An 11,858-nucleotide genomic window follows, 5' to 3' on the forward strand; every position below is an offset into this window, starting at 1 on the left:
AGTTAAGCAACTAGAATTGGCGATTTATAGCAACGGGTCTAATGAGAATAAATTGGTAAATACTATTAAGGATTTATTTCAAAATCGCAAGTTCTGGAGTTAGACAGATCTGGATTTGAAACCCACATATTTATGTTTAAGTGACCTTGGATAAAGTTATTTAATGTTTCTGTATTTCAGTGGGAAAAAAAAAAGTGTGTGTATGGCAGTTGTTACAACAATTGTGGTTATAACAATGGTTAATGCATTACAGTTTTTGGTCTATTGTATAGAAGGTGAAAAAGAGGAGAGTAAAAAAGCTGGCTTAAAATTCAACATTAAAAAAACCTAAGATTATGGCATCTGGTCCCATCACTTCATGGCAAATAGATGGGGAAACAATGGAAACAGTGACAAACTTCATTTCTTGGGCTCCAAAATCACTGTGGACGGTGACTGAAGCCAATAAATTAAAAGATGCTCGCTTCTTGGAAGGAAAGCTATGACAAACATAGACAGTATATTAAAAAGCAGAGACATCACTTTGATGACAAAGCTCTGTATAGTCAAAGATGTGGTTTTTCCAGTAATTATGTATGGATGTGAGAGTTGAACTATAAAGAAGGCTGAGTACTGAAGAATTGGTGCTTTCAAACTGTGGTGCTGGAGAAGACTCTTGAAAGTCCCTTGAGGGAGATCAAGCAAGGAGATCAAGCCAGTCCATCCTAAAGGAAATGAACCCTGAATATTCATTGGAAGGACTGATGCTGAAGCTGAAGCTCCAATATTTGGCCACCTAATGTGAAGAGCTGACTCACTGGAAAAGACCCTGATCAAGGAAAGATGAGGGGCAAGAGGAGAAGAGGGAAAGAGGTTAAGATTGTTGGATGGCATCACTAATGTAAAGCACATGAGTTTGAGCAAATTCAGGGAGATAGTGAAGGACAGGGAAGCCTGGTGTGCTGCAGTTCATGGGGTCGCAAAGAGTCACACACGATTTGGCGACTGAACAACATATACTCAAGTATCAATCACTATAATTATTAGAATAAATTTCCCAATTTGTTTTTCCTTCTCTTTCTGACAATTTTCAAACATACTGAGTCAATGGCTTCTAAACATTCTTGCATATAACACTTCCCTGGTTTATGGTGTTAACATATCAAATGGACTATTTGCCATGTATATATTAATATATAAATATGCATTTATACACACATGCATATATATACTATAATTTACCTCTCATAAATTTTGGGAACAGAAAACATGATAATGGAATCATAGTTCCATTATCAACTATTTAGATAGTTGAAATTCCATATAATAATGCCATGATTTAGAATAACAACTGCTGTTTAATCTACACACATATGAGTGAATATATGTAGCCACAGAATTGTAGAGTCAAAGTTCTGTCAAGTTCGTTAAACTATTTTAGCCTATATTTGAAAATATCACCAGTTCATGGCACACTCTGGGTAAGAAACAGGTCCTTTCTTGTTCTGCTCTCTTCCATGGTACCATACTGCCAAATTAACTTACTTTGCCATTACTTTTATTTCTTGATCAAATTGTTGTTTCAGTTCTTCAGTACTAATGTCAACCATCTAAAAATATAAAATAATATACAATATAATACCATACAATACCCAGAGGCTCCTAAAGCTAGAAGGGATACAAGAGATCATCTGTCAGATCCTGCTTTTTTAAAAATATGTAAGTCATCATTCTCCCCATTTTATAAACAACTGAGAACTAAAAATATTAGTGATTTGCTCAAGGTCTCATGGCTGGTTAACCAGAAGGAAGAAAACCATATAACTCATGTAACTACATATACTTCAGTGATTCATTGTGGGAACAAAATGAAATAATAAGAGATTTTACTGTATAAACATTCTGAAAAAAAATTCAGTGTGTTAGAAAACATAAGCAATTTTGAAGGCAAAAAGAAAAACAAGATGTGCAAAAGTATTTGCAACATATATGACAAAGGGATCTTTATTATAAAAAATGCATTGTATTGATATTTTAGGATAAACAATAGATTTAAAATATAAGATATTCTAATAGAAATGTGAACAAAGGGTGCAGATGAGAATTTTTAAAATTTTTATTGCAATATTTTCTAAACTTTATTTTTAAATGAGAAAAGAAAATAAGGAAGATATTTTTATAAAATTTTCTTAGAATCTTAATGTTTTAATATTGATTCTACATGGAGCACTGTGTAGAATTCAGCTTCTCTATTTTATGAATCTCCCCAAATTATGTGTATAATTGTATGTATGTGAATATAACTACATTCTTGTAGAGATAGTGTCTGTAGCTTTCAACAAAGTTTTAAATGTTAAGAACTGCCAATTTAGAATGATGTTTACTGAGAGAAAATACACAATGAAATAATGTTTCCTAAAGATTAATTTAATATTTATTATTCCCTCATAGCTAGTTCGTAAAGAATCCGCCTGCAATGCAGGAAACCCTGGTTTGATTCCTGGGTTGGGAAGATCTCCTGGAGAAGGAAAAGGCTTCCCACTCCAGTATTCTGATCTGGAGAATTCCATGAACTATACAGTCCATGGGGTCGCAAGGAGTTGGACACGACTGAGCAACTTTCACTCATTCACATACAGCACACTAGGAAACAACTCTTCCTGTAATTTTTTCTCTTCCAGAAAATATAACTTACTGCTGCAAGCTTCTTCACTGCTACAGTCCTGTTGTTCACGTAGCCTTTATACACAACTCCAAACCCTCCTTCTCCCATTTTGTTACCACCAACAGAAATGGGCCGTTCATCAAAGTTATTTGTGACATCCTTCAATTCAAAAAATGAAAAACTGTGAAAACCTGTAATGTCAATAGAATAATAAAAAGAGTGCTTCAGTAAAAAAGAAATTGGTTTTCATAATTCCAGTATTTTCTCAATTTGGATATTTCATACCTATGCAAATATTTAAACTCTAATCACTTACTTTCTTTATAAAATGATCCTTTCAAACTGCATAAATATTTACTTCTTTTTTTTTTTTCACAGCTTCTGTGGTTGTTCATATGTCCTATTACATCTACTCACCTATAACACTAAAACAATGAAGACACCGCCTAATAAATCAGGAGGAAAACAAGACCACAGAAGAGCTATTGCCAGAGTAAATAAACAAAAGGAGAGCTTTATTTTAAAGCAGTGATGGTCTCATGACAAACTCACTAGCAGAAAGCATGTCAAATATTACTTACGTGTATCACTAAATTCTAAACTTGTATTTTCTGGACTTGAGGAGTCAGGTAGCACATAGTTTTGTTCAAGATTCTCATCAGATATCACAGATGTCCTGTCTTTGCCACAGAGGGGCTTCGGTTTCTGCTGAACTGCTACTACAGTGACTTTAGAAGGCAGTGTATTAACATTTTTGGGTACAGCATCTAACAAGTGAAATAAGACACAAGTTGTTGTTACATAAGAAGAAGTGTTCATGAAAAAGTTAAATTAGGAAATCAATTTACTTAACATTATTCCAGTTTCTGCCCATTAGCCCCCTATTTTCATAGCACTCATGAGAATTTACCTAGTAAGAATTTGTAAATTTGGATAAGGATGGGCAAGGCAGTGTTTCCAGAAAGTGGCCTGTAAGTCACTTGCAGCAGAAGCACTGAAGTACCTGTTTTAAAACACTGACCTTGAACTTAATTCAAGAATTCTGATAATGAGATCTGGAGTAAAGCCTGGGAAGTTACATGCTTATCAAGAACTCCAGGTGATTCTTATGCCTTCTGAAGGGTAAGAATTACTGGTGTAAATAGCATCAAAGGGAAAAAGTAGTTGATGGGGAAGGAAGGCAACCAGACACGAACCTACGGGAACACAATGTAAGAAATCAGAGTCCCATCAGGGTGGAAGTTGAGGATGAAAAAAAGCAAGAGCTTTTTCTCATCATTCTAAACTTCCTATTGGCATAAAACTACCTGACTTTAACCGCATGTTTAGACTGAATCCTGAAGTCTTACCAGCTTCAGGATTTTCTCAGCAGCAAGTTTGCAGCATCTGGGGTGCTTGTTAAAGAGTTGGGGAGAGTTGAAAGAATGAAGAATCTTAAAGGTAAGGTTCATCTACTCTGAGAAAAAAGTAAGAGAAGAAACATTCCTATTTCTGTCACTTGTCTTTCCATCCTAGTCACTGATACAGTAGACACGCTCAGTTTACCTGGTAGCAAAAGACTTGCAGGGGCAAAAAACTCATTTTGGACCAAAATATCCACAAGATCACCAACTGTGCAATTTGTGGTGCCCCAGTCAAACAGTAACTCACACGTGGGGCTTTTTCCAATTTGCAGTAATGCTTCAAATCTCCTTAAAGCAAGTAACAGAGAAATAAGATTAGTATGTAAGCAGAGTTAACACATAAGTATTTTCCAGTACTCTTCCCTGGAAAATCCCACGGATGGAGGAGCCTGGTAGGCTGTAGTCCATGGGGTCGTGAAGAGTCGGGCATGACTAAGTGACTTCACTTTCACTTTTCACTTTCATGCATTGGAGAAGGAAATGGCAACCCACTCCAGTGTTCTTGCCTGGAGAACCCCAGGGACAGGGGAGCCTGGTGGGCTGCCGTCTATGGGGTCTCACAGAGTCGGACACGACTGAAGCGACTTAGCAGCAGCAGCAGGTATTATTCCCCTCAATCCCCCTCTTGTCCACAGCACTTCCTATGATTAAAAAAGAAAGGTGCAGAAAGAGAGTCAGCAAGAATTACAGAGAACAGGAAAGACAGGCAGAAGGAAGAAAAGATGCTGAAGGTGATAAGTTGACAGACACTGAGTATTTACAGTGGGCTACAGGATGCAAAACATGAACTCATATAATTCTCAAAGACACTGTGAATATCATGCTAATGTACTGAAGAGAAAGCATGAGAGGTAAGCAGTCCACAGTCACACAGCCAATAAACTTGTATACAAACTGAGATTCAAACTGATATCTCACTGAACACACAGGTGTACTCTCAACATACTAAGCTATACTAGTTCCCTACATGACTTATTAACACTGTTAGTCATATGATGTTTAATAAAGCAGGCTGCTTAAAGAAATAGAAAATACATACACTTGGAGAATTATTCCTTGGATCTTAACTATATTCCATTTCAACTGAAGGAAAAACAGATCAGGTTTTCATGAAAAATGTCTTTATATATAGTTGGTGAGAAGTTGCTGTATAACATAGGGAGCCCAGTCTGGCACTCTGTGATGACCTAGAGAGGAGGGATGGGGGAAAGGAAGGGAGGCTCAAGAGGGAGGGGATATATGTATAATTATGACTGATTTGCATTGTATGGCAGAAACCAACACAACATTGTAAAAATTAAAAAAACATAAATAAAAAAGAAAAAAACTATCAATAGTTTTGAAAGTAATATTTAAAAACCTAGAAAACTTAGCTCTCCCTGTTTTTTCCTGAAAATTGGTTTATTTCAAAAAATTTCAAACCTACAGAGAAGTTGAAAGGAAAATACCATGAGCAACCACCTAGATTCACCGAATGACCAGGTAATGTTTAACTGTGTTTATGCCTTCGCCCTCTCCCTCTTCATCCCTGTGTCTGTGTGCTCACTTTACAGAACTTAGACCAGATGTGTAGTAGAACTCTCACAGTCTAGATTTGTCCAACTAATCTCTCATGATTAAATTCAGATGAAAAACTGTTGGTAAGAACATTACTTAGATGACAATGTGTCCTTTACACTGCACCACATCGGGGGCACATAACGGCAGTCTGTACCAATACTGATGACACCAGCTGGATTACTTGGTTAAGGAAGTGTACTGCAGATTTTTTCTCTGCAAAAGCATCTTTCCCCTTTGCAATTCATAAATCATCTGTGGAATATACTTTGAAATCGTGTGGGTATCTTGTTCATCAACACCCTTTTGCCTTGGGGTTTCAGCACTCGCTGATGAGCCCTCCATAATCAATTACTCACTGGTAGTTGTAAATTGGTAATTTTCTAGTTCTCTTATTCTTTCAATATTTGCTGCCATTATTCTGTAAAGAAGAGTCTTTTCTCCTCATTCCCTCAACTATGCTTTCAGCGTTTTTTTTGTTTTTTGGCTGTGCTGTATCGCAGTGCTCAGGCTTCTCCAGTTGCAGTAAACGGGCTCTAGAGCACATGAGCTTAGTAGTTGCTGCACACGTGCTTAACTACTCATGCCTGGTATGTGTGATCTTAGTTCCCCAACCAGGGATCAAACCCACGTCCCCTGCTTTGGAAGGCAGATTCTTAACCACTGGACCACCACGGAAGTCCCTTCTCCCAAGGTCTTTAAGTTAATATCAACAAACTGTCTACAAAAATGGTTTCTGAGGTTTAAATTTAAGCTTCCTCCAAATAATTTAAGATGCTCATCCTTCACATGAGAAAACATTTCCTGGAAGGACTAATATGAAAACTAAGGTTTCAGACTTTTTTTCAGGGTAATGCTGAAAGTCACAAATAAATTTATTTCCCTTTGCTTCCAGAGACATATTTTGACATGAGTTTGGGCTGAAATAACTGACAAAAACAAAATTTGTACTTATATCTCACACTGAATTAAGTACAGACAAATAGAATGGAATTTTTCTGAAGATAGTGTTGAAAAATCCAGGGTAAGAACTAAGAAGTCGATTTACAGATGTATACATGTACAAGCAACTTTAAAACATTAATTTGAAGAATTCCCCAAATACACCATTTAAGTGAATTAGAGACTCATACATGAATTTAACTGTAAAAACTTATTTGCAAGATCACAGTATTGACCTGGCTGATATATTGGAGAATGAAGCAAAAGTTGCAACAAAAAAAAAAAAAAAAAAAAAGAGGGGGGATTTATTACTATACCTCCCTTAGAGAGAGGTTTATTTTCTGAACTGCAGCATTAGACAGTATTTGTACCTATTAATCATTCTAAATTGTGATGTAAGAATTTAAAAAGAGAAAGATTTTTATGTTACCTTATGTGAAACTGATTGTATCTATCATCACCAGATGGTTTTTTAATAGCGACTGCTAACTTCTTCCATCCTTCTTGAGGATCAATAAAATCGGACAGCTTTCTAATTAGTCCAAGACTGAGGCAGCGCACGTATGTTGATGCTGTTATGGGTTTGTTCATATTTTATTCCTAAAATATTGAAAATTCTCATTAAAATTTTACAGTAGCTTTAGTGATGACATCTATAAGCTTATACATCACACTTTGCTCTAACATAGGAAATGCTGGCAACTTATTACACTGTAATAAAGGAAAACTCCAAGGTCAAGACATTGATATTTTAGTCTTTCTCCACCTCTAAATATTAATTAAAAATTACAGGATTATTTTTTTCTGACATTAATATTTTCTAAGTGAAATTTACAAAAAGGTGCAAAAAGTGTACTTTTTCATAAAAATTCATGTAAACAATATTCAGGAATAAAATGTATTATGAAAAATATTTTTCTCAATCTGTATTTCTTTACTAGCAAATATTTATGCAACATTCTTTGGTAGAAGTAAAAAAAAAAAAAAAGTCCTGAAATAATTTGCATTGCATTCAAAGATGGTCTATTCACTACCTTTTATGTAACATGTTCTTCCATGACTCTGCCGCAATTTTTGAGTCCATCAGACTTGCCTGATGACAGTTCATTCCCTACTAAGGTGAACCCTGTGGTTTGCCACCTAACTACTCTTGAGGCAGAACTTTTATTTGCTCAGTCCCCTATTCTTCTGCTACTCCATCCTGGAGAGCTGTAGCTAGAGACAAACCTCACAATTTTTCTTGTATACCAGCACTGCTGAATATAGCTGTGGAGAACGGAGTAACTGAGCAGACTGGTGTGAATATAAATTTAGGGGACCCCTTTTCACTGGGCCTTCAACACTGCTGTTTATCCTTTCACTTGCCTTTGCTCATCTCCCTGAGTGACTATTTCACAACTTTAGCTTTCCCCATAATTTATCTGATTTCAACCTCACTCGTTCTCAGCAGGCCAGTGGCCTTTCCTTCTAATTAATCAAAACAAGTAGATTTAAATACTCTCCTATTAATTACTCTACTGCTCCCTTACATACTTTTATTTTAAAAGGGCAATATAATTAACTTGGGAGTAAAGACTAGATTCATGTGGTATGAAATTCAGATGCTACAAAGGGTAAGAAGAAAGAAGTCCTCCTGTGTCTTAGGCTCCATATTGGCAGTCTCTTCTCTGCGGCCTTCTTTGATCACATCTAGGTAGGTCCACCTACTCTCAACCTAATTATCTTTCATCACTGCACAATGTGTTTGTAATCATATATTTATTTGTTTAGCTGCTTATAATGGTCTCTGCCATTAGACTATAAGCTCCATGAATTCAGAGGTAATGTTCATTTTATTTATTAATATATAACTAATTACTAGCATACCCCAGAAATTGGTATTCAGTATTACAAAGGAATGAATTTCTTGCCCATGCTAGGTGACTTATATATTTCACTTGATCTTCACAGTGACTAAGGCAGGGCTGGCATCTCTATTTCATGAAAGTAGTAAGTGAAAGTTCTTGAACCCAGGGCTGGCATCTCTATTTCATGAAAGTAGTAAGTGAAAGTTAGTTCTTGAACCCATGTCTGACTCCAAATCCATGTCATATATCCCTGTTTCTCTAATTCAATTCATTGTTCATGTCATTCTCTTTTCTAGAAAGACCAGTCATTTCTTTTCATTCATTCATACACTTAATAAAGATATATGTCAGGCTTTGCACTAAGTGATGGGAGCTACAGAGAAGAGAAAATCTTTGTTTTCAAGCTTCTCAGTCTAATGGGGGATATAACTACTTACACTCAGTATAAATGTTACAAGAAGTGTTAGCAGTGTCAATGGGGCCCAGAGGAGAAGCATCAAGGAAGGAAGTCTAAAGAGTCTGAAGTCTGAAGACAGATTTGAGTGGGTGGGTAGTTGGGAGGAATGAGAATAAACCCCAAAGGGAATTCCAGGCAGCAGGATTAGCATGGGAAAGCGTGGGTTAGGCTAAGGCCAGGATTTCGGTATGGCTGGACCCTAGGATACGTCATTAAGCAGTAAAATATGAAGTTGGAGAGGTAGGCGGGCCAAGTCATCATGCCCTTCATATACTACAATGGGAAATTCAAGTTTCATACGAAAAGGTACAGGGGAGCCACTGCATGATTTAAGGAAAGGTGGTAAGTGATCTTATTTGGTTAACTGGATTCCTCTGGATAAAACTTGAAGGGGTGCATATTAAGGAAAGAAATCAGTTTGAAAACTTTATAATAATCTATAAAGGAAAGTCTTAAGAAAGCATTCAGTCAGGGAATGGAGAAGAAACAGCTTCAAAGATTTGGGAGGGAAACCACAACATTAGAAAGATGGGAAACTGAGGAAAACAAGCTGATTCCTAACTTTTTTGGCTTGGGTAATTATGTAGATGATAGAGGAAATAATATGTCCAGTTCTGCATGCGTGCTTGCTCAGAAGTTTGCAACCCTACAGACTATACTCTGCCAGGCTTCTCTGTCCACAGGATTTTTCTGGCAAGAATACTGGAGTGGGTTGCCACATGTTCAGCTCTGGTCAAAGTTAAATGTGAAATATCTACCTCTAGCACCATCTGGGGAAGCTGGCACTAAGTAGCTAAATATACAGTCTGGAGATTAGGATAGAAGTTTTGGTAAAGAATCCTCACATATGAGCATTCTCACATATTCATATATGAATAGTTGGCTGAAGCAACAAGAAATATGGGCCTGCCTTTTAGGAATATAAAGACTGTGAGGAATGAAGAAGAAAAAAAAGAAACTTTAAAAAGAGTATTGATAAGTCATGGAAGCTAAGAAAACCAGGAGAGTAGCATAGCAGAGATTTCTAGAATGGGGTATAGATTTGGTATAAAACTCCCTGAGAGATCACATAAATACTGATGGTGTGCTCAATTTGGGAACCAAAAGGCCTCTGGGTGACTTAAGAACAGTTTTGGTGGAGCAATGAGTGTATAGTAAAAATACATTTTCCAAGAAGACTTTGGGTTCTTCCACAAGCCAACTGTGACTAGCGTCAACAACTCAATTTCTCTGGACTTCGGTTTCTTCATCTGAAAACCGGAGATGGTCGTATCTAAGAGTTTCTGTATAGATTAAAAATCAAAAGATGCCTAATTCTATCAATAATAAGTGATCAAAGAAAATGTAGTGATGATTATTGCAAGGCAGAAGTTATTCTTTTGTCACATTTATAAAAAAGAAATGTGCAGAGTTTTATTTAAGCTCAATTTCAAAACAGCAGTGAAAGGCAACCAAAGGAGAGGAAGTGGAAATAAGAGGTCTGAGAACACAGCTAAGCTTTTCATGGTGACTGTCATGTTACTAAGCATAGTATCCTTAATATGCTTATAATCTTCCCAAAATACATTATTCACTCCCATGCTTTCTGCAGTAAAGTACTGTAGATAACCATTTACCTAGATCAAAAGTGGTTGTCCGTTTTTGGACAACCCAACACCATCATTATGAACAAAAGCCTGTGATACCTTCTAGACCTAATAGGTTATACAGGGCTGCCCTTCTCAAAGTGGGATGTTTGCTAATATGCCATAAATCAAACACAATATATTAATACCATCCTCAAAAATCAATTTAACTTAATGGTAAGTAATTTCAAACATTTTGGATATATTTTTTAAAAACCAAAATATTATTCATTTATGAATATTTACTGAATCTCTATTTTGTACTGGATATTGATCCAGGTCCCTGGAGATAAAGCATTAGGAAAATAAGAAAAAAAATTAACTGAATTCATGGAGTGAGTGAAGTCGCTCAGTCGTGTCCAACTCTTTGTGACCCCATGGACTGTAGGAGCCTACCATGCTCCTCTGTCCATGGGATTTTCCAGGCAAGAGTGCTTATATTCTAACAGATGAAGATGGGTAATAAACATTTACTCTACAGTACATTGTGCTGTGTTAAGTTGCTACAGTCATGTCTGACTCTTTTGTGACCCCATGGACTGTAGCCCAACAGGCTCCTCTGTCCATGGGATATTCCAGGCAAGGATACTGGAGTGGATTGCCATTCCTTCTCCAGGGGATCTTCCCAACTCAGGGACAGAACCCGAGTCTCTTACGTCTCCTGCATTAACAGGTGGGTCCTTTACCACTAGCGCCACTGGGAAGTCTTTATATGATGCCAAATGAAAAGGAAAACAAAAAACAAAAAAACTGAGAAGGGGTTTTAATTTTCAACAGAGTACTCAGAGTAGGCCTCAATAAGGTGCCATGGGATTAAAGGTTTAAGGGAATGAGAAAGCTAGCCACTGGGATATCTGTGGTAAAAGTTTCTGGGCAAAAGGAATAGAGACTGTAAGGGTCTGGAACGGGCTCACTGAGGAACCACAAGGAGACAGACTGGAGAAGAGGGATCAGGAGAGCAGAGTAGAAGAGAGGGGTAATGGGGCCAGTCCCCTAAGGTCCTACTTCATTTTCATCTTCTGAGGGAGATGAGAAGACAGGGGAGATTTTTGAGAAGAGGACAGACACGCTCTATACTTAAAAGGACATCGGGGACTGCTGCGGGAAATTATTGTTGTTTAATCGCTGTTTAAATTATTGTTGAATAAAGTATATTAAAATGAGGGCAGAGAAGCAGGAAGAGATCAATTAAGTGAGTACATCAATAATCCAGGTGGGAGGTGCTTGTGGCTTACATCAGAGTGGTAGCAAAGAAGGTAGAATTCCTAGGATGATGGATATTTTCTGAGGTAGAAACCTCAGAAATCACATAGAATCCTGTATGCTACTATGAAGGGTGAGAAGTTGGCACAAAGGTTTCTGGCTTGAACAAGCTTCCTGACC

At 37.0% G+C, this 11,858-nt stretch overlaps 1 protein-coding gene across 4 annotated transcripts in view; it reads right to left on the reverse strand.

Moving 5' to 3' along the window:
• Nucleotides 1-11,858, reverse strand: part of IRAK4 (interleukin 1 receptor associated kinase 4) — a 28,897-nt gene that overhangs the window by 15,953 nt on the left and 1,086 nt on the right. For 2 of the 4 annotated variants that reach the window (XM_019960758.2, XM_019960759.2), the window contains exons 2-6: nucleotides 6,977-7,146; nucleotides 4,190-4,335; nucleotides 3,226-3,411; nucleotides 2,675-2,835; nucleotides 1,525-1,589 (exon numbers count right to left, since the gene is read on the reverse strand). In XM_019960758.2, the coding sequence (XP_019816317.2) occupies nucleotides 1,525-1,589; nucleotides 2,675-2,835; nucleotides 3,226-3,411; nucleotides 4,190-4,335; nucleotides 6,977-7,137 (719 nt within the window). In that variant the 5' untranslated portion in view covers nucleotides 7,138-7,146. Of the gene's footprint in view, nucleotides 1-1,524; nucleotides 1,590-2,674; nucleotides 2,836-3,225; nucleotides 3,412-3,993; nucleotides 4,101-4,189; nucleotides 4,336-6,976; nucleotides 7,147-11,858 lie in introns of those variants that run through there. The other 2 variants (XM_070789237.1, XM_070789238.1) reach the window with 2 other exon arrangements.

The sequence above is a fragment of the Bos indicus genome, chromosome 5 (genome assembly GCF_029378745.1).
Source record: "Bos indicus isolate NIAB-ARS_2022 breed Sahiwal x Tharparkar chromosome 5, NIAB-ARS_B.indTharparkar_mat_pri_1.0, whole genome shotgun sequence".
Lineage (NCBI taxonomy): Eukaryota > Metazoa > Chordata > Mammalia > Artiodactyla > Bovidae > Bos > Bos indicus.